The sequence below is a fragment of the Limanda limanda genome, chromosome 22, assembly GCF_963576545.1.
Source record: "Limanda limanda chromosome 22, fLimLim1.1, whole genome shotgun sequence".
NCBI classification, from domain to species: Eukaryota; Metazoa; Chordata; class Actinopteri; order Pleuronectiformes; family Pleuronectidae; genus Limanda; species Limanda limanda.
Genome location: NC_083657.1, coordinates 12,252,456 through 12,275,530, shown reverse-complemented (window position 1 = coordinate 12,275,530; position 23,075 = coordinate 12,252,456). Strand labels below are relative to the sequence as shown.

At 41.0% G+C, this 23,075-nt stretch overlaps 2 protein-coding genes across 2 annotated transcripts; one reads left to right on the top strand and one right to left on the bottom strand.

Moving 5' to 3' along the window:
* Positions 1 to 1,338: 1,338 nt before the first annotated feature.
* Positions 1,339 to 8,035, bottom strand: syt4 (synaptotagmin IV). Its single transcript, XM_061066511.1, has 5 exons — positions 8,002 to 8,035; positions 5,602 to 6,221; positions 5,164 to 5,487; positions 2,043 to 2,163; positions 1,339 to 1,658 (listed from the first exon to the last, which is right to left on the bottom strand). Exons 1-5 carry the CDS (start codon positions 8,033 to 8,035, stop codon positions 1,339 to 1,341), a joined length of 1,419 nt encoding a protein of 472 aa, XP_060922494.1.
* A 13,062-nt stretch (positions 8,036 to 21,097) lies between these two features.
* LOC133028802 (carbohydrate sulfotransferase 12-like) lies at positions 21,098 to 22,518 on the top strand. Its single transcript, XM_061095837.1, has 5 exons — positions 21,098 to 21,119; positions 21,343 to 21,518; positions 21,609 to 21,752; positions 21,883 to 22,184; positions 22,278 to 22,518. Exons 1-5 carry the CDS (start codon positions 21,098 to 21,100, stop codon positions 22,516 to 22,518), a joined length of 885 nt encoding a protein of 294 aa, XP_060951820.1.
* The last annotated feature ends 557 nt before the right edge of the window (positions 22,519 to 23,075 follow it).

The following is a 23,075-nucleotide window of genomic DNA, read 5'->3' as shown; positions in this document are numbered from 1 at the left end:
TATCTTAATGTGTATATGTGCTGTCAAAGGCTTGTGTGACCCAAAGTCATTGAACAGCCCGGCAGCAGTGCAGATAGAATTTGAGTTTTTTGGTGTCCAGCTTGCATTTTGTGGCTTCAACTCTTTTCCTGTATAAAAATTTTCTCAATACACACATAATTTAGCTGGGGCCCCATCCTTCACGGGGGCCTCAGTAGACAGAGAAGTCTGGTCTTCGGATATCCGTCTTGTGTCACCAGCTCATGATAAGCCCGAGAAGGATTCACCCGCTGGAGTAATAGGACGTCTCCGTCGGCCTTTGACAACCTAGTCGCGTGACGCAATCAGTCTTCAAATGCAGCCTCTGAAGAAAGTGGCCCCTGAATTGGGACACAGTGTATATGTCACATGTAGTCATGTGAAATAAAGACTGCAAATTCAGTTTACTTTTCTCAGAACTTGCCATATTTTATAGTAAGGTACATACATTTACATTTCAGCTGTCTTTGTGCTCACAGTAAGGGGGACAAAACACCTACAGTAAACATTATGTGGCTCTCGTGTTTCCAGAGCCAACACGCACACCCACACATTCACAGTCGCGCCAGCACAATCACTCTCAAACCGAAAACACACACAGAAATGCGTCCACAGTTACAGTCCCCGATGTACTCAGTCTGTCCCGGGCTTTTCTCAACCCACCTAATTTAGGCTTTCCTGTAATGATCTATGAAATACCACTTATACTTACAAAATATGTTCAACAAATCAACCAGAAGATAACAAAACAAAGACCATAAATAAAAACAATCTACATCCTTATGAGGAAAACATCGTCATTACAAAATAAACTTTAATAATCAACATTTTTTACAGCATCGTCAGGTGTGGTTTTCATACGATGGACTAGGTTACTATGCATGGAAGGAAGAGCAGCAGAAAGAGAAGACGAAGAATCAGAAGAAAAGAAGAAGAGAAATAGTGACATTTAAGACATTCTGCACTGCACATGGTTACCGTGACAATTGTTTGTTGCCATGGAGATGGTGTTGCATGTTACCAGGTGATTTTCGGTGACAGTCTTTGGGATCGTTTAAAGCTATTGGGTTCCCTTTGTCGTGCCCCGCCTTCCCCAGTGAACCCAAATAACTTCAAAGATAAGCAACTGAATGATCGATGGAATGATGACATCTCGCAAATGACCCTCTCCCCAACATCAAAGTCCCCTCCCCCTTATTTCCCACCCGCCCTCTCTGAAAGTCCAATGGGTACTGGCTGGCAAGACAAATCCTGCACATCCTCATTCCATCCCTCTCGTAGATGGACCTGATAGGATATCGACACCAGAATCCTGGTGTTCTAATCCTCCGACAGGGCGTGCCACTTGGCGATCTGGCGGCGCGGGTGGTCACAGATCTCCCTCCAGTGCTCGCCAGAAGTGCTGGCCGCAGACGTGCCCAGCACCAGGCGCCCGAGGACGCTGTTGGGGCTGCGTGAGTTGCCTGTGTCTGAGTCCATCAGCAGCAGTTCCACGCTGGTGTCCCTGAGGCCCTCGTCGGAGGGCAGGTCAAAGACAAAAAGCTCATTGAAGACGGGGTTGGGGGAGCACTTCTTCACGTGGGTCTTCTTCTTGCACACGCGCTTCTTTCCGTGGTACATGTTCACCTTGACGTACGGATCTAGAGAGGAAGAACGACAAGCACGGATGAAGGAAGTACGCACAGAAAAAAACTGGAATGGTGGATATCCATCCCTGCAGTGTTTGCAGAGTGGCAGATTATTCCTACGCCAGATCAATACAGTGATCGATGGAGGGGAAGTGATGGATGATAGAAACGAGGACAAATGAGGCTGGTTGTGCAAACACTTTGTGTGCGTATGTGTGTGTGTGTGTGTGTGTCGAGCTGTCTCTTAAGTGCTCTCTATCACATCCTGATCAGATTACTTATGTGCGGTGGGGTCATTGTAGCAACTATCACAGCATCCAAAGTAGTCTGGGGACAGGAAGAGCAGAATAACCTCAGTCACAAAAATGTGAGAGTTCTATTTGAAAGGAAATATACCTGTGGGTCCATTGTTTTCAGTCTTCGGCAGGTGGCGAGCCTTGAGGACGACCACAGTCAGAGTGTTGGTGGTGGACTGGTAACACAGGGAGAGCAGTAGCTCACCTCGGCCCGAGGACTTCTGTGGAAAGACGGACACAGAGTGGTGAGTGAAAAACACCTGATGTTCCAACCCGTGAGGTTTCTACATTATAATTACACTATAACAGTAGATATTGGTTAGACCACACCTATCTTTTAACTGATCTCAACTATAAAGTTTCGTTGCTGGGCACTTAACACACACACACAGCCATGGTAGGTGTGAAAGAAAACAGAAGTGAAGAGACTTTCAGACGTCAGAGCCAAATGAAGAATCAGATCGTCAAGATTTCAAAATGTTTTATCTTGTTAGCGCAATGAAATTAATTAGGAAACATTGCAGTACTGGTAGCCACTAACGAGTCTAAACACATTGATTTCTTGCATTTAAGAGGAAACTTATCCTGACCCTGAATATTGTCACAGAGGCTGAATAGAAGACCTTTGTCCTAATATATAATTTTTTTTATATATATATATTATTTATATATATATCGCAGCTTCAGGTTAAAAATAATCACATTTACATTTTTAGTTAAAGGTTGCAGAAGTTATAAATTGATAAATTAATGCAAAATGTGTATAATAACAAAAGAAACACTATATAATGTGTTGTTATTGAAAATGTTGAGATGAAAAATGAAGCTATGCTACAAATGGCGTCAGTGCTCATGATGAACAACCTAACCACTACCTGCCTATGGGGCATATTCTCATTTCTTCACCAGTCTCTAAGAAGCTCCCTCATCTTGCTCTGCATCAGAGCCGTCCCTGTGTTATTGTTCTACTCTGCCCACACCCGAGAGAGTCGATGCTGTGATCACATCTAACGGGACATCACGCCTTGGCTCACGGTTGCCATGGTAATGAGGAGTAAAAGCACACCAGTGACGAGTGACTTCCACCCCTGACCCGGTGTCCCGCCCGCTGAAAATACATAATGTGTAAACGCTAGCGGTGTTTTTCTGTTCCGCTCCCTTTGGGATGTTGAAGAATAAGTGCCTGTATTTTTATTCTGGTGTCATCATGCAGTAAACTGGGCAATGTACACACCGCCTGTAATGTGTCGTATCAATTCCAGGAAGCGCTATGGCTCACATGCACACACACACACACACACACACGTACACACAAAATCTATGCCATGCAGACAAAGAGAGCCACCACCCAGTTTTCAAAGAGGTGCCTCTGATCACGAGAACAAAGGAGATGTCACATAAGCAGAACAATCAACTTATAGTCATCTTGGAAAACATCTCACTGTATTTCATAAACATAACCACAATTTAAACATCAGATTTAATACTAAATGAAGTATTCTGTCTATTCGTTAGTTCAAGTGTGTAACACATCAGGGTGTGGCAGGGCTGTGCACCATCAACACTAAATACGTGCACCTTTTTTTAGAGACTGCCAGTATATTCTGCTCCAAAACAGAGAATATACAATGCAACTGATTCACAGCAATTCAATAAAAGAGGTCAAGCTTTTTTTCTTCGCACCTGCCAACATCAAACCTCTTGCAGGTAAGATTCTCTATTGTTTGCACAAAAACATGTTCAACTAGGACGGACTCCTCCCTACAGCTGAGTTTTATTCGATTTGTCTCTCCTGTGACCCAAATGAGAAAATATAATTGAAGCCAGCAAGACATAGTTTAAGACATATTATCCTCTTGGTGATTAAAATACAGAGGTGGCTCTCCAGAGAGGGAATAGGGCTTCTATATTTCTCTGAATTGAGCCATGTTTCCCAGCACTGTTAAAGATATTATAGGTATCTAATTTTCCTCTGGGGAAGCTGAAATGTGCAAGAACATATCCATTTCGTCCTGGTAGGCACAGAGCTGCCGTTTTAGCAGACCTCTGCAAAGTACTACATCAACCCAAGCATTTATAATTACGTTGATATCAAATGCTCAAGCACAGACAAACCTAAAAAAACAGGATGTAGATATCACATTCCACTCCATCCTTTAAATTCAACCCTGTTGATGCAACCCTACCTGTTCCCATAATCTAAGTTCAGTGCATTTATACTGTTTCTGTACACTGGGGGACGGAAAACATGCAGTCATACAGTGCATGACATTCCTCTGAAACAGGAAATGAGCTATTGTACATTAGTGGCCCTCACGGTTGCCAGGAACAGCCAGGCTGGAGCAGAAGATTACTGACAAGCAGCCCACAGATCCATAATAGCGTGGTGTGGATATCATTCCATATACTCTACGAGGAGTGAAAATGTCCGTGTGAGTCTATTCACTTTCAAACTGGATCTTCTGTTACTTCTGTGATGCTGTTTGGATGTGAAAATGATCACTAATTAAACAGGAAATTAACATAATCAAGATGATTCAATTGTCTAAACCTTGTTTGCTAAGAGGAATGTGTTTGTGTGCCACGTCATGTCAGATCTGGCAGAGTTGTAAAAAAAAAACAGGATGATAAACTGATACAAAATGCACAACCCCGGGCCTCAGTATCAGCTCGTAAATCCATAATGCTGCAACAGATAAAGTCAATATCCGTCCCCACAGAGACACAAACTTCTTGTCTGTTCTGTCAATGGTCTTAATTTAATAATGACTTTCCTAACCTAACCAGAGAGAAGCACAATGAAGGGGATTCCTTTTAATGTATTTGCAAAGAAAATGTTAACTTTTATTCAAGACAAAGATTTGAGTTTTGTGTGAATATTTTAGTTTTCATATGTAAATGTGCTCTTAGCAATTGGTGACGCAGGAACTGATGTACCATTGAGGGAAATATCAATATTGGATAGGATTGGTTTATTTGTGAATTGGATTGATTATCGGTTGATTATTCAATTGAGGACTTTTGACTAATTTTGGAGCTGTGGGAGATCTGCTGCAAAATCAGCTAACTTACTATGAATGTGAATTTTATCAGAATTATTCCACTGAAATTAAATCCTCAATCGGTTGAAGATATCAAGGGTGATATTGTGATCAATTCAAGTATAAGGTGGAGTTGAAGATTCAAACAGAAAAACACAAATCAATCTCCTCACATCTTACCTTCACATTCCTCTTGATGATCTCTCGGCTCATCAGAACACGCCCCTCGGACAAGTCGATCCCGGACAGGGGGACGAGGGTCTCCCCGATGACCTCGTCGCGGGAGAACCTGTCAAAGCTGAGCACCATGAAGTGAAGGGCCAGCTCTGACACTCGTGCCAGTGGGATTCCGTAGAAGCTGAAGGTCTCGTCAAAGGCGGGGTCCAGAGTCTTCCTCAGGACTCTGGTCTTCACCCGGTGCTTTTTCTCCGGGAGCAGGGTCAGCTTGATGTAGGGGTCAGAGGTCATTGACTGTTCATCAGTCGGGGTCAGGCCATGGGCTTCCTGGATGAAAAAGTCAATTCAAACGATCAATCAATTATTTAAGATTTAGTGGAATCGTTTTCAGTGTTATCAATAAACTCATTGTGAAGACTCACACAAAAACACAAACAGTACCTTGATATGGACGATGAATGCCTTCCTCTCTGGCTGGTACTCCAGGGAGAAGTGCAGTGTTCCCAACCCACTCTCCCTCTCCTCTGCGTGGGGCTTGTCCACAGCTGGGGTGGGCGCCTGGCTGGAGAGGGTGCTGGATGGTGAAGGGAGGTCACGGCGGTCCATTAACCCGGGCTGGGTAAACCCTGCATGGGGAGATGGCAGCTCCAGGTCTGGGGAGCTCCGCACCTTATGGTGGTGGTGGTGAAATGGTTTGGTGGTGAAGTTGCCGTTCAGATCCCGTTTCTCCAGATCCAGATGCATGGCCGGTCGGGAGCCATTTGGACTTGACGCCAGTTTGCTGGTGCCAGTCGGACTAATTGGCGCCATGGTGGGGCAGTTTCCGTTGACATCGGTTTTACCAGTGTCATGTGTCGTATTGGCGGCAGGTGTGCCGAACTTCTTCTTGCCACTGAGGCTCTCCGGGTAGATGTCGACCCCTTTGAGCATGTGCACAAACTTGTAAGGAGGAGTCTTCTGTGATTTGGTGTTTTTACGCTGGCAACAGATCCACGCAAAGGCTGAAACCGTGAAGACGAGGCCAAAGACACTCACCATGGCCACACCTACTGGCACTGCCACTGTGAAGGAGAACAGGAGGGTGGAGGGAAGAAGTGAAAAAAATAACATTAGTAAAACTTCTACCTTTGTTACCTCCCCCCCTCCCCCAAAAAAACAAGCAGCAGTGAAGTAACAGATGTTATTGTACTGTTTCTGACTGGCGGAGGCTGCAGTCTTGACTCAGATGGAGATGAAAACAACCATCAATCTGTTCAGCCCTGGTGAAGAATCATCATCACTGTGTTCAGATATTAAACAGGGCCACAGCAGTTCATTAGGAAACAGACGGTGGAAGTAATGAACTGCTGAAAAAACTGCGTAACGGGACTGGTTGCCGTCCTGATGGCAGATTTATTAATGGCTGAATGCAGATGCACAAATGGAGAAACAAATATACTCATTCTGATAATTAAATGCTAACGCCATCATCAGTCTATCATATGCAGAACTACAGTGTAAACAGGTAAGGGAAGATTTTTTGCCTGAAATACTTCAACCAACATCCTCAACCAACAGATTATTTTTGTGCGTAGCATCATCTCAACAGTACAGGCAGGGTGGCTCATCCAGAGATTCCATCTGCAAATATGGAATAATCGCCCAAATATGTGATAGACCCTGCATTATATTCATTTATATTCCTCCTACGGGAGGAAGGAATTTTGCCCAAAGCCCTTTTCTTTTCAAAAGTTTGGGACCTTAATTTTTTGAATGGCAAATTCGTCTCCTCTAGTATCACTTGAGCGTTATTACGGAGACACATTAGAGGGATATCTGCCACTGAACGCTTCAGTTCTTTGTTTCATGGTGCTGAACTGTGACTCGACAAAAACGGTAACAGAGCTGCCTTCCCACGCATTTAAATAGGTCTATATTAGAGGAGGAAAGGCCAGGACCATTTCCTGCAGATAGGAGGGTGGCCCAGTGGAAAAGCACTGAGGTTAACACCCTTTCAGAGGGAGAGGGATGGAGCTGGGATGGGGTGGGTGTATTTCACAACAGATAATCAATATCGCAACATCTTGATTATATATTTACAGTTTTATCATACAAAAGCCTGGTTGGTTGCCTGGCTGCATTCAAATACATGTAAACAATATGTATTTTTCTTTACAAGTAAAAAATGATATTAAATAACAGCTTGACGTCTGCTCGCATTTCTGACCATTTTAATTCATATTCTGCATGGCATTTACTTACTTTCTCTAAGCCTGATTTGCTGTGATATTTGAAGGTGTGGCATCTTTCTGACATGCATTACTCATCTGATCTCATTCAGACTCAGTCGCAGTCAAATCACATACTTCTTACAAGCCTGTTTTCTCCCTTTCTCTTCATCAATATTTCAGTCTTTCAAGACAATAACAAAAACAGACAGCAGCGGGATATCAGGGGAGGGGGGGAAGACTCCTTCAGCGCTTTGGTCACTCTTACTCAATTCCAAATACAATTAATATGAATATAAAAAACAAACTTGTTAATATTGTAAATGTAAAATACTTCCACCCTGCTGGTTCTTTTTCCTGATGTTTAGCTGAAGCTATAGCTGCAAAATGGAGGCTGAAAGTCTCCACAGACACAATAACCAGCAAAATAAGTACTCTCTTGAGTATTATTACTCCGGTACTTCTTGACTATTAATCCATATTTTTTAAACAAAAATCGAAATTCCACAGCCTGGAAAATAGGTTTTTGGGGTTGAATCAAATATTATTATTATTGTTATTAACGAGCACCATGAACCCCCCACGCTGTCCCACCCGCAGCCCCCCGGGCAGGTGAAGCGGAGATCAGACTCACCGAGCTGGGCCGCCTCCTCCACCACTGGCGCCATGGTCGCTGTCCGAGGTGCTGAACTGCTCCGGCGCTCCGCTTCCACACCGAGCTCCCTCTCTGCTCTCCGGCGGGGTCGCTCTCCCGATGTGCGCGTTCCTTTCTTTCTTTCTGTGCGTGCGTGTCTGTATATCTCCGCAAACACTTCAGCTCCGACGAGGTTTAATAATTGAAAGAGGTTTCAATGATTCAAACGCAAACAGGAGGAGAAGCGGAGGGGCGCCCTGTTCTCACCGCGCTGCTTGTTCCTCTGTGATGCGTGAGTGTGTCTCAAAGGCGGCAACACCCTGCTCCCTCTTCTTTCTCTCTCTCTCTCTCCGTCTCTCTGTCTCAATCCGTCTCTTCCTCTCTCACCCTCACCACCTCCTCCTCCTCCCATCCCCCCCCTCCCCTCCCTGCCAGTAACGCTGAGCTCATCGGTGCTGACGCAGTTGTGACGGAGGCTGGCTGTGAAATCAGGACCCCCGGTGAAGCATCACAACAAGGCCGCCGGTCCCACAGATTGATGGTGGGGGGACTGAACGGTTTGATAGTCTGCGTCTCTCACCTCCTGTGTGTGCCACCTCTGTTGGACCTTTTCCAGGACCAATATACCTCAAGGGGACCAAACCCTGGTGTGTGTGTGTGTGTGTGTGTGTGTGTGTGTGTGTGTGTGTGTGTGTGTGTGTGTGTGTGTGTGTGTGTGTGTGTGTGTGTGTGTGTGTGTGTGTGTGTGTTTTTGAGGGTTAAAGGGATAGTTCACTGAAGAATGAAAATGTACTCATTATCTACTCACCACTATGTCGATGAAGTGTTTGAGTCCACAAAACAGTTCTGGAATCTCAGAAGGAAACTTGGTTGCAGCCGAATCAGATATATTTTAAGTAAATAGTGACAGAGACTTCATTGGAATGATTCATCTAATAGTCTGAAGTGTAGTCTATACAGTATACACTAAATTAATTATCTGTAATGTACAGGTCATAACAAACCTTCCAAAACACTTAAGTAGTGTTTAAGAGCCATCTGCCCTTCCAATAATGTTTTTCACGGAACACTATATTTTTTAATACAAATAAAACATGTTACATAATACAAGGAGGGACAGAACAACTAAGACAACAAATCAAAGGAAAAGAAAATAAATACGTTTGTAATATTTCAGACAACTAGGGGGAAACAAACAGTTTGGTTTTCTTGTGTGAGAGTAAACAGGACTTTGCCATTGGAAAACAATTTGTTCACTCTTCATGTTGCCTAATGATACTGTGGTGTGTGGTCTGACTCGTCTTGTTAAATATAATGCCCTTTTGTCCAAGTAAAATAACCAATATGATATAAGTCATTTTATCTGTGCAGATACTGTGGCCACTGTCTCCTCTGGAATATCCACTGCTGTAACCTTTATTATGATCAAACACTGACCTCTGGTGGCCACAGAAAAGAAAAGATTTTTGCAATCATGTACAATATAGATGGTATCGTCCTCGCATTTTTAGCACAGGCTCATAGACAATTGCCACTGTTTCTGGCTTTTAAACGAGGAGGTTGGTGCCAGAGGGTGTTGCATGTTTGCACAGTTGTACTATCGTTTGCTGTCTTGAGACCATATTTACTCGTTAGACATATCTCATATATTTTGTTGGTGTTTGAAATGCAGAGGCTCCAAAGAGTAAACAAACTTGGTTCTGATCTTGGTTGGGGCATATTTAATTTTGGGTCTAGTTAATGTGACTAGAAAAGTGAATTACACTCTTAAAATTGCATTTGCAGTAAATAAAATATATTTGTATGTGATTTAAAGAATTTTTTGGGGCAAGTTATGACCAAATATGAGTTGTTCAATCATGGTTGCGAGATCTTTGCAAACATAAAAATGTAATGGTCACATTTGCAATGCCCTTTCTCAGCCCCTGCTTGTCAGCCACCACAGTGGAAAAGCCAAATTTTCCACTATAAAACATATTCTATTTCAGCTTCATATTCGTAAAATTTTATTTTACATATTTGTACAGTTTGCCTCTCATATTTTTAAGTCTTATATCGAGTTTGAAAGATATGAAGAAATATCAGTCCCATAAAAAAAGTTTTATTACCTTGACCTGATCTCTGTTACCATATTTAAGAACAACTGAAACACAATTAAGACCTTTATATAATATTTTAACATATTTTAGCCTTTATAAAGTTTATATGGTCTAAAATTCAGATTATTTAATTTTGGAAACCCTGCCAACCCTGCCATATAAATGAACATCAATTCCAAACAATGAATTATATTCACAACGTGTCTCACGGGAAGATAAAATCTGGATGCTATTGGTGTGTTCTCAGCTGACAAACGATAAACTATTTCTTCCACCCTGTGGACTCTGCTACTAAATAGTATCTAAATGTCTAAGAAAAGAAAGATGCTGAAGGAGGAAAAATCCTTTCACTATTCCTTCACAATAATAAAAACACAAAATGGTGTCACTTCATCATGTAAACTATAATGTATGTTAACTACTGTAATGGAAATTTACTTAATAACTTCTTAGTTTATGCTTACAGCAGACATTTCCATCTAGGGTACAGCTCAACATCAACTTTATATTGCACCAACTGTCTAGCATGTAAGGCCATTGTCTATTTATGTCTTGCAAAAGTTGAGGTCTCCTGAATTCTATAGTGAGCTTTGCTTTACTCTGTGGTTGGACTGGGTTTGTTGCTTATTCAAATAACTCAGCTGACCGACACAACGCCCTAACCTTACATGATGCTATCTCCTCTCCAAAACATTGAGGATACAGCCTATAAGTCACATTTCTTCATTGCATCTTGTTGAGCCCGGTCCCATCCGGACCAGACAGCGTGTTCGTTGATTCGAGGTTCAAATGGGAAAGATTAATAATTTAGACAAGTTCCATGTTCAAAAGTTTCACAGTAATAAGTTTATTGTATAATAACAATACTTACAGAGAGTCTCTGGGGTTCTGCCGGACACGTCACCAGGTTCACTGGATCATGTCGAGCAGCCTCTCCCTCATCCTAAGTCCACAGTATTTGTAAAGACACAGGGTGCAACACAGAGGCGGTTCTTTTCTTTGAGGGAAATCAGCAATTGGCCAGATGTATACTGTTTCCTCAAAGTGCAGTTTTTTGCAAGCATATCACTTCTGAGAGAAAATCCAATCGGACCAAGTGTCCTTGGCAAACAGGGAGTTTGCCACAGCGGAGAGACACAGCAGATTAGACTTAGAGGAGGTTTTCATACCTTTTTCTCACAATATTTCATGAAGTACTTCATTGTGTTAGTTCTGGCACGTCCTCTCTCATGTGCTCTGTGTGGTTGTGCTCTGTGTCTGACCCTGCGTCTGAGTCAAAAAGATATATATATATATATCATTCCAATAAAAAGAAACAGTTGTAGTATTATTGATTCTATAGACTATACAGCTAATATTAATTCACAGGATATAGGTAAAATATAGTCATAAGATAGAGAACAAAACATAGATATCTCAACAATCTGCATAAAAAACACAAGCCTGAAACCTTCCTTGCAAGGAATCAAATACTCAAATCTCTTTATTTCAGAAGTCTCACAAGGTCAAATTTCTATCACAGAAACAATAAGAGAATATTTGCTTTATTGTAGCTCTTCACTTCACTTAAAGTCCCTGTTATGGAATGTTTGCGGAGAAACATCTTTTAATTGCTTTAATATTGTGTGTGACCTATACTTTCATAAATATTACACATGTGGTCGACCTGAGGCCTCAGGGCCTTCGAGATTATTAGGTTTTATGTGTTAGGAGTTGCCAGACTCACAGCACATCACATGAGATGCAACAATGAGCAAAGTGAAGAAGGAACAGATTAATACAAGTTAGCTGGATCACATTTAATTCAATGCTGAGTCATGCATCATCAACACTATGAGTAAAGCAAATAGATAGCAAATAGATCACTACAGCAGTCTGCAGAGAAGAGACCCAATGCATTGTAAAAGTCAGATTTTATATGGTCTCAGACTGAGGATGTTGTCCACCTGCTGTTTGTATGCGCAACAGACGGCCCCTCCTAAGATACAAGGTTCTTGTTACCTATGTACATTGGTCATGATCTACACATACAGCTGTGGCAAAATACAAAAAACTCAGTGTATTCTAGTCATACAGCTGTCGTCCTTTGATTTACCTTGATTTACCCACTTGATTTACTCACTGCAAGAGTTTTGCTGCACACTTGCTTCAGCTGGACTGAGAAACTGTAGAAAATAGATACCCAATTCCCCTGATCAATGTCTTACTGTTATGACTGTGCAGCCGGGTGCTGGGGGGGGATTCCCCTTTCTGTAGCAGCAACGGCAGCTGCTTCCTGGCATGTTTTCTGATATTTGTTTACTGTTTACCACAAGTGTATAAAAACCTTCTACTTTAATGAGTCGAGGTTTCACTCTGAGTATAAATGGCCGGTTCCCTCAGTTAACTGTCTGACTTTAGCAACACATGCTTTCTTAAATGGAACAGAGAAATGAAACCAGAGAGGGGATAAACAAATCAGTAGAAAACGCAGGCAAAAGTTAAGTTTAGTTAAGAAGATTCTGGGGCAAGTTTTGCCGAATAGGAGTTGTTCAATTATGGTTGCGAGATTTTTGCCAACATAAAAATATAATGATAACATTTGCAATGAACTCGGCTCAGCTCTTAATTGTCAGCCACCACAGTGGAAAACCAAAATTGTGGACATTTTCCACTATAAAAAAGAATCTACTTCAGCTTTATATTCGTAACATTGTATTTTACGTAGTTGTACAGTTTGCATCTCATAATTTTAAGAATGTAATGTTTTATATCGAGTTTGAAAGATATGAAGAAATGTCAGAGTCCCCAGAAAAAGTTGTATTACCTTGACCTAATATCTATATTGTTATACATAAAACCACAACACACAGAGACATTACAAACCATCAAGGCCACCAAAACATTTCTAAAAAAATAAAAAGATAATTTTAAAGCATGACAGAAGTAACATTAAATGAACGTTAACATAATTAAGACTTACTGAAACACAATTAAGACCTTGTATATAATATTTTAACATATTTTAGCCTTTATATGGTCTAAAATTCAGATGATTTACAACAGACTGCCCCTCCTGAGATACAAGGCTCTTGTTACCTATGTACATGGGTCATGAGCTACACATACAGCCGTGAAAACAAGTAATGAAAAACTCAGTGTATTCTAGTCATACAGCTTTCGAAGGATTGAGGAAAGACCTTGAACTGTGGTTTTCAGTTAACGGTATCAGTACAGGTTCAAACCAGGTCCGAGAGTCGCATCTGTTCATCACAATAGAATGCTCCCACACCAGAATATGTCATGCACAAGCTGAAGGAAAGTTCATGGCACAGAAGGACATTAAGTACAAGGTTAAAATTTCCATCAACTCAGCAATGCATACTTGAATACAGAAATATACTTTTGCAGACAGACAAAATTAAAAAAACAAAATTGAATTTAAAAAAAAAAAGCCCGCCGACCTGTCACTGGTTAGTGAAAGCTCCCTCAGTGGCGAAATGTAAGGGTCTGGACTGACACAAACAAGTCAAATACTGTTTTGTTCCTGATCCACCAATCAAAAGAGGAGTGTTATCATTTGAACGCGAGTTGCACATACTCTTCTGAGTATAAAAGTAACCGCAGGCATGGTCAGCGCTCACCCTCACTGAGACGACACCCTGCAGAGTTTGTGTGATTGCTCTTGTTTCCTCTATCATTCAGATATCCATTGCTTTAAAAACAGTTCTTAAAGACTCACTCCTTTCTTAGTAATACCTTCCTGCACGTGCAGTAGGCCTATTTGTAGCCTAATCTAAGGAGTAATTTGCTCCACAGTCTTTTTAGAAAGCTCCTAGCCCCAAGAGCTAGCCTTCTAGCTAGCTAACTTCTTCCAACTGCAGCTAGCCCTTTTCTCCTTAACACCTCCCTTTACATCTTCAATCATCCACCGTGTTGCAACAAATAAAACACCAGCACTTGAATACTATTCTGTGCTGTCCCTGTCTTCATTGTGTACTGTTCGTTTTGTTAGGAACCATTGCCTAGCACAGCCTTATTCATTATTCGTGTGCAAGTCACTCACAGCCACACATACAAACACACTTACAAGACCACAACGTTGTAAGAACTTTATTAACTTCACACACACAAACAAACACAACTATGGACAAGTTTCTGATTCGTAAAAGTCAGGCAACCGATGCGCCAGTTGCGAAGAAGCCAAAGCTTCGCAAATATGACGAGAGCTATTTGCAGTTTGGTTTCACCGTCACTGGCACGACTGAGCACCGTCCTCAGTGTGTTTTGTGTGCCGAGTTGTTGGCAAATGACAGCATGAAGCCATGCAAATTAAAAAGGCACCTCGTGTTGAGATATCTATGTTTTGTTCTTTATCTTATGACTATATTTTACATATATCCTGTGAATAAATATTAGTTGTATAGTCTATAGAATCAATAATACTACGACTGTTTCTTTTAATTGGAATGATGTATATCTTTTTGACTCAGATGCAGGGTCTGACACAGAGCACAACCACAGGCAGAGCAGACTTAGCAACCAACTGATAGCCATGCACATGAGAGAGGACGTCTCATAATTAATACAATGAAGTACTTCAGGAAATATTGTGAGAAAAAGGTATGAAAACCTCCTCTAAGTCTAATCTGCTGTGTCTCTTCGCTGTGGCAGACTCCCTGTTTTGATAAGGGCACAATAGTGGGACACCTGGTCGATTGAACTTTTGAACATGGAACTTGTCTAAATTATTAACCTTTCCCATTTGAACCTCAAATCTACGAACACGCTGTCTGGTCCGGATGGGACCGGGCTCAACACTCGACACCAAACACCCTGACTTGAAAGAGAAGCCTGTGGACTTCTTTAAAAGTAAACGTGATGGCCTCCAGCAACAACAAACTACCATCTCCTAGCATAGCACTGTCTCCAAGCAGTGTGGAGGCATCATGTGTAGTTGCTCATAGAATTGCTAAGCTTGCAAATACCCCTAACCAGCTTTAGGGGGGCCCAGCTTGCAAAAGTTTGAGAACCCCTGATATAGGGGGAGGGATGTACCACGCACTCGGATAGTTGAACCAATCATAGAGCTTGGAACATCCATTGGACCAATCCCAGTTAACTGTACGGTGCCTGGTCACGGTGATGGTATTTATAAATGCTCAGCAACAGGAGGGAAGTTTATCTCACGTCTCTGTGCTGTCAGAAGTTCACTTGTGAAAGCATCCACCGCATAAACAGTTGAATTCTCCATCGCAACTACTCAGGTGAGACTACGATACAGAAACAATGTCAGATTTCATGTGAAGACATACTTGACTTCCTGTATTTTGTGTGTTTGTGATGTGCAAATGTTTCCTTCCTGTTTGAGCTGGAGACTAAACTTCAGCATCTGACACAAACTGCTTCTGCTTCACTGCTGCTCTTCTTCTTTGTTACTTCAAACGAGCATCTGTTTGTGACCTTGAATTAACTACAAAAGCTCTAGTTGTAACGTGATGTCGTTGCACCGTAAATACAGTGACTTATAACTTTACGGAAGTGCTCTTTTCATCTTGCTTCCAACAATGAGGTTATTGATATGACAGATATTTATCATTGCCTTATTATTAATTGCCTTATTGCTCATTACTACATTTACCCACTTGATTTACTCACTGCAAGAGTTTTGCTACACACTTGCTTTAGCTGGGCTGAGAAACTGTAGAAAATAGATAAAGAATTGTTGTGGATAACTCTTGTAATTGAAAGTTCCACTGATCAAGGTCTTACTGTTATGACTGTTGCTCTGCACTTGGCAGATGCAATATCAGAGTTCATGCCCTAACTTGCTAATGTTTCTCCTGTTGACCCTGATCTGTGGAACTGGGTGCTGGGGTTGATTCCTCTTTCTGTAGCAGCAACGTCAGCTGTTGACATGTAGAAAACGCAGACAAAAGTTAGGTTTAGTTAGACTACTATATTACACTTTCCTATGTGATTTCATTGTCAGCATTTGTTTCTCTTTTTGTATTTCTTGGCTCATCAGTCAATTGTGTAGCTATTTGAACTGCACTAGCCTGTATGAACGCTTCCACACATATAAAATTTGATTGATCCATTTATTTTACCTACAAGTTGATTTTTTTCTCTAACAGTATTTCATAACCTGTTCAGGCATTTCTGAGAAAATACTTTACACTACTAGCTAGCACTGAAAATGTATATCAAATGAATCTATATCAAAGTGTGGCCTTTTAGTTCATACAATATACCCTGTACCATATCGTATATTCTGAGCAGCCGAGATGTTGAAGATGATGTTGAAGATGATGTTAAAGGTGATGTTGAAGGAAGAATTCTCCTCTGACCCAAAACTTGCTTGTATAGTTAAAGTTTATTACAAAGAAGTCTTTACAGGTCAGGACGGACTCTAGAAGTCCGGAGACACTCACACGCCAATAGTGAAGCCTGAATTTGCAGGAGTCGAGCCCACATTATATAGAGAGGTTGTGACCCAAGGCAAAACAACGTCCCAAATCCTGTGGTTTAGCAGGACATGACCGCATGTGTCTAAGCATATAATGTAAATGAAATGGTGTATTCATAAAGACATGCCGCGTGCTTCAAGACAACAACCCATGTTCTATACTCATGCATTAACAGGTCAGTGATCATTGCCTAGGGGAGAGAAATAATCAAGAAATACATATCATGAGGGTTGCATGCTTCAACATGTGATTCTGATTTCTATCTATCTTAAAGGGATCAAGTAGCAGGATATACGACAACCACAAATGTATCTAATGTGGTAACGTATATAATCACTATTGGTGTCTAAGGCAAGCCTACTTCTGATACCAATTTAAATTGGCTCATAAGGACCAATAGGGGGAAACATTATTTATCTATTTTCTTATCGATTAAGTTTAAACTCCAAAGGAGGTGGAGAAACCCGCCTGATTGGTATATACAAATTGGAGGTGAGTTTGGGCTATATAAGAAGGAGTACAGAGGTTTAGTCTTCAGGTTGGTTCTGGAGCCAGCTCAAGTTTATCTCTTGTGAGAGAATAAACTCTATTGCGATGATCTCTGTTCGGCTCGCCTGAATAACTTTGAACACTATTGGGACTCCAGTAATTGTGAAGTTTACGTGTCAGAAGTCTGGACTTAGAATCTGGACCTGTGCTGTACGTTAATCATCCAACAGGCGGTGCCCCTGCGCCCCGTATTAACAACTGGACACTGGACTTAGACCTATCGGTTTGAAGTTGTTGGCTTCCAAAAACGTTGTATAAGAAATAAATAACCTTTCTTTATGAAACTCTTGTCTGACTTAACTGTGGTAAAGCTTGTCTCCATATATTATGTACAATATATTCTACTTCAACCCCTCTGGAATTTGTGCCCATTTGTGTATGCATTTATCAAGAGGTTCAGATCCATTTCCAGTACACTGCTGCTGCTGCGTTTGCTTATGTAAAGCAGACCAACAGTATGACTTAAGATTTACTATTTAATAGAAATGTGGAGGCTGCGGTCTATTTAATGATAATATAAATAATAATTAATCTATAGCACTTATCTAAACAAGGTTACAAAGTGCTTTGATAAAGAAGAAAACAACACGTAATGCCCTTAATATCAGTTGCAAAGGTTCTGATGGTTTATGGTTTATGGTTTACGGGTTAATCACACACCTTTAGCTGATGTAATGCTTCAGTTACACAACATCTAGATTCATTGTACTGTACATTAAAATCAAACCTGGGTAAATGAGAGAAACAGATGGAAACATGATTATTAGACTAATTCGCTCACTGTGACTTTTCTGTGTCCCTACAGTTGAATTTAAACTTCCAAACAAAACAGCGATGGCAGCAGCAACCCTAACCAGAGGCACCAGAGTCGTGGGCCTAATGTTCGCCACGATGTGTTTAGTTTGCTTTGCAAACTTACTGGTGGAGGAGAAACTGGTAAATATATTATTGGTTGCCTTTTATGAGTATAAATGTGTGAGTGTCCGGAAAATGCCCAGGTGAGCTCATGTGAGAATGCACAGAAGGAAAATTACGTTTCTAAATTGCAGAGAAAATCTTAATTCAGCTGAAGGACAGTGCTCATACACATGAGTGTATTCAAGAGATCTGACATATAGCAGCACATATATTTTACCACGATGCAGCTGTTTGGGTCCCTCAGGGTAACTTTCCCCTAAACTGCGGTTCCATGCTGTGATCTTAGCAACGACTGCTTTCTGAAATGGAAACAGGAAATGAAACCAGACAGCAGATGATAAAGTTCAAGAAAATCAAAGATGCAGTTGTAGATAATAAAGCGATCCTGTGAATATTCCCTTGCTTTTCACATCTACACATGTCCGCATGCTGTAATATGTGTCTTCTTTGACAAAGAATAAACATGCACAGGCCGTTTTCAAATGTAGTGTAAGATTGCAGCACAAACAGAACGGAGAGAAGCTGATTTTCGTTTATTTTATGTGCATGAAGATGTGAAACAATCGGCCTTATGCCAGCATGCTACAGAGTATAACAGTGTATCTATTGTGACCCCTGAATTACAGGAGATAATGAGGGCGCAGTTCAGGAACAATGAGAAATTCCTACAATCTGAAAAGGTGAGTCGTTGAATACCTTTTATTGAAGTATTTAGCCACTAGATAACTTGATCACCCTTTTTTATTCTCTACCCTACAGGCTAAATTTGAGTCAGAGCGTAACAGTATCTTGGAGATGGCGGACTCCAACATGGCCAAATTGAACATTTTGAGAAAGCTTCCGACTTTGTCTGCGTCTGAGTTGAAAGATATAGAGAACCTCACTCTCAACACCGACGCCTACGTGAGAGACAGGTTCAGAGATATGGATAAGTTGGTGGAAAACCTTGAAGCAAAGTCGGAGGAAATGAGAGAGATGATACAATATGCAGAATGGATGACTCAACTGCAGCCTGACTATTGAGTGGCCTACATGTAACCTGCATGTAAAACCTGCACTTCCTGTCGTCAGGTTATTGTGCTACATCCTCACTTACCTGTGCTCTGTGGATTTCTCCTCCGTAACAAAACCCTAATAACACAGCACTGCATTGCTTGGATTATCTTAAACCACTGTGTGTGTGTGTGTGTGTGTGTGTGTGCTGTGGGGGACTTTGCTTCTAGTGCTCTTCTTTTAAATTTGTCTACACTGTTAAATATAAAACAGTCAACTTTCATATCCATTTCGTCTGTTTGGAATTTGAGGTTATACTTATCACATATTTTGTGTAGACTACAATATTAAGATTCATTTATTTTGGGCTTACAGTGTTTTTATGTGATTTCATTATCAGTATTTGTATTCATTTGTGACATCAGTCAACTGTGAACCTATTTGAACTGCACTAGCCTGTATGAACGCCTGCACACAAATAAAGTTGGATTGATTCATTTATTTTACTTACAAGTGCATTTTCTTTCTCTCACAGTATTTCATGACGCATTTCTGAGAAGATACTCTTCACCTTACCTAGTGCTGGAAATGTAAATCAAATGAATGAGTGCAAACAGGGTATTGTTAAAAATATATTCTTATCTTTGTATAATAGAGCACGACAAGGATATCCGGGAGAAGACAAACACATTTATGGCCTAACCAAACATGCTTAAGGCGTTTAAGCTGGGCCTTTGACAGGTACTCACTTGAGTCCTTTCTGTGGGTCATCTTTTAAGCTTTTAAGCTTTAAATGATTTAGTCGGACTTCCTGATTTCTGAGATTTGGCCTGCAGCAAAACGAGACTGTGTCCAGTGATTTTTTCTTCTCTGTACTAGCAAAGTGCATGCTAACAAAAGAGAAACCATCTTATTTTGTGTGCTTAGAACTTGTTTCCCTTTGCCGAGTTATCATAAGGGGCATTGTGTATAATTCCTGCTACTGATGAAAGGTCCATGTTTAGTGATATTTACAGAATTATTTAGGGGTTATACTGTGGTTTATTAGTGTTCTTAGGTAGACGCAAGAGGCACTTGTTTATTCTGTTTTGTTGATTATTTGTTGACCCTAGAAGTTCAGATGCACTTGTCCAATACTATTTGAGCCTCAGCATCTGGGGTTCCAAATTTGTAAAATTATACATTATATGTATATTGTTGTTATAATTTTTCAGTAAGTTGAAATAAATCCTGAAGAGAACAATTTTGGGTTGTTTTGTGTCTGGATATGACTACTATAAAAAGCACTTTGAATTTTTAATTTTGGTACTTGTACTTTTATTTTTGATACTTAAGTATATTTCAACACCAGATACTTTTGAAAGTTAAGTACATTTAATATGAGCTACTTTAAGACTTTAACTCAAGTCATTTTTTGATTTTTACTTTTACCGGAGTCACTTTCAGGTAAGATATCTGTACTTTTACTCAAGAATGGCTTTCAAGTACTTTATACACCACTGCAGAGGAGTGAGATTGGGAGCAGCTGCTCATCATATCCTGATTCCAATGCCAAAAGGGTGGACTACGCCTGCGCACCATCAAGGAAGAACCAAGTCTCGACTCCCCTTTCATTATATACCAATCAAATTTTACCTACTGTTATATTACAGACGCCGTCTGTGTGATGCGACTCGTGACTGTCCGGTGCTGCTAGAGTGCCGGGGCTGTGCTATGAATGCCCATTACTTTGCTGTAACTGTTCGTACCTTTTCATTGCTTCTAAAGAAAAACTTGATTGAACCAAACTGAGACCCGCTCTTCTCATATTTAGGATAAACAAACACGCAACGACATTCATTAGCGCAGGCTGACAAACAATAAATCCAGCTACCATGGCACTATGCAGAGGAATGCCGCGGACCCTTATATTTCTTGGATTGATTTTTTTCATCATGTCCGTTTACAGATGGGACAGGTTCCACCGAAAAAGAGGTAAAATGTGTGTTTGTTAGTTTCTCACTGTTAATGCTTCATCCTGCTCTTGGTTTAAAATGCATTTTGTTCATTTCATTCATTGTTTGCATTTTGCTCTCAACTGCCTAGGAAATGAGTATTAGTACATGGACTGGTAGATGGTGCACATGTGACCTCAGCTCTGATTACTTTTGGATTATCATGTATTACATTTCTTTACCTGATTGAGGCTTTGACCAAGAGAGATATTTGCCCTTTGGCTTGGTTTTGGCCGCACTTCTTTACTCTTTGATTAAGAATTCCATGCAAAGGCAGAATTATTTTAGCACTAAACACTTTGGATGACTGAATGTATATTCTGCTTCTTCTTATCACAGCTGAGAGGATGGATATCTTACAGGAAGGGAGAAAACAGCTGCTAAAAGAAAACTGTGAAAATGACAAAGATGCCATTTCTAAGGGGAAACGCAGTCTCGAAGATATGAGTGACAGTGAGCTGAAGAACCTCGTTGTGGATGACGAGCACGGCATCATCTACTGTTACATTCCCAAGGTGACACGAACATGAACACACAGCACACAAGATTATTTAGGAACATTTTTATAGCTAAATGCCCTGCTGGCTGTATACTCTGTCTCTCAGGTTGCATGTACCAACTGGAAGAGGGTGATGTTTGTACTGAAACATGGGGAGCCATATCAGGACCCTAGTTCCATATCTCGTTATCTGGTTCATGGCCCTGGCAACTTACCTCTTTTAAGCAGCAACCCAAGAATAGAGAGGAAGGTGAGTCCATAAAGTGACCTCAGAAGTATCTTTAAACTTACAAACCAAAAGTTTGTCTCACTATGAGTTGATTCAGTTTCAACACAGTTAGTAAGTCAGAGTGTATTGTATTTGTTAACTACATGCAAAGCTGAAGCACTACACCAAGTTCCTGTTTGTACGGGACCCGTTCGTCCGTCTCATCTCCGCCTACCGAGACAAATTCGAACATTACAGCGAATCCTACTTTGACAACTTCACCCAACACATCCAGCGTCTCTACGGCAACCAGCCTAATCCAACACACAGGATGGGTGAGGTGTCAGCATTAGGCGTGCGCATTACATTTTATAACTTTATTCAATATCTTCTGGACCCACAGACTGAGGAGAATCTGCCCTTTGAACCTCACTGGAGGCAGATGCACCGTCTTTGCCACCCCTGCCTCATAGAGTAAGGACATTTTGAATGCTACAAAGATCCTTTCCTCTGCGTTGTTGATGGAAATTTACCTAAAGATTGATACTGGTTGGTTTTATTTCTCAGGTATGATTTCATTGGCCATGTGGAGACTCTAGAGGAGGATGCTGAACAGCTACTGAACACCTTAAAGCTGCAAAACGACATTAAGTTCCCTCCTTCCTATGTCAACATTACAACTTCTGAGTCTTTGTCAGGCTGGTTCAGAGAAGTGCCTCTAGTGGAAAGGATGAAGCTGTATAAGCTCTATGAGACTGACTTTAAGCTGTTTGGCTACAGAAAGCCAGATGAATTGCTTGATGGTTGAGAGGAAGTCATGAGAACTTCACTCCTCTCTATGAAACCAATAATCACAGAAACCACAGCATTCACTGCTCAGCCAAGAGCAGACATTTGTTTTTTGTATGAAGCGACAACCATTCTATAAAAGTAACTTAATAAAAGAAGCAAAACAAAAGACCGTTAATTAAAGAAAAATAAAGAGTTGCAGAGAAAATCTTTCCCAGCTGGAGAAGAACATACCTGGAGTGTATCAGGAGGTCTGACCGCAAACATACAAAGAGAATACATCATAACATAAAGTCATCTGCATAATAGTCCTGTGAGTAACTGAATGTGAAATGTTTGCTCTGCTTGAAGTGAAAACCTCTTTTTTCAGGACGTGTCATTCTGTTTCAGACAGGAATCTGAACTAGGCGCACAGAGTACCGTACAGTCTGTGTATCTTCTACTATAAATAAAGTTGGTTGAAAGAAAACACTGATTGTGAGTGGAGTCAGATTTTCTCTGAAACTATGATTCTCCTTTCCTAACTCCTTTCCTAACTCCTCATGGCTTCTCCCTCGATGCTTTCCTTGACCTTGT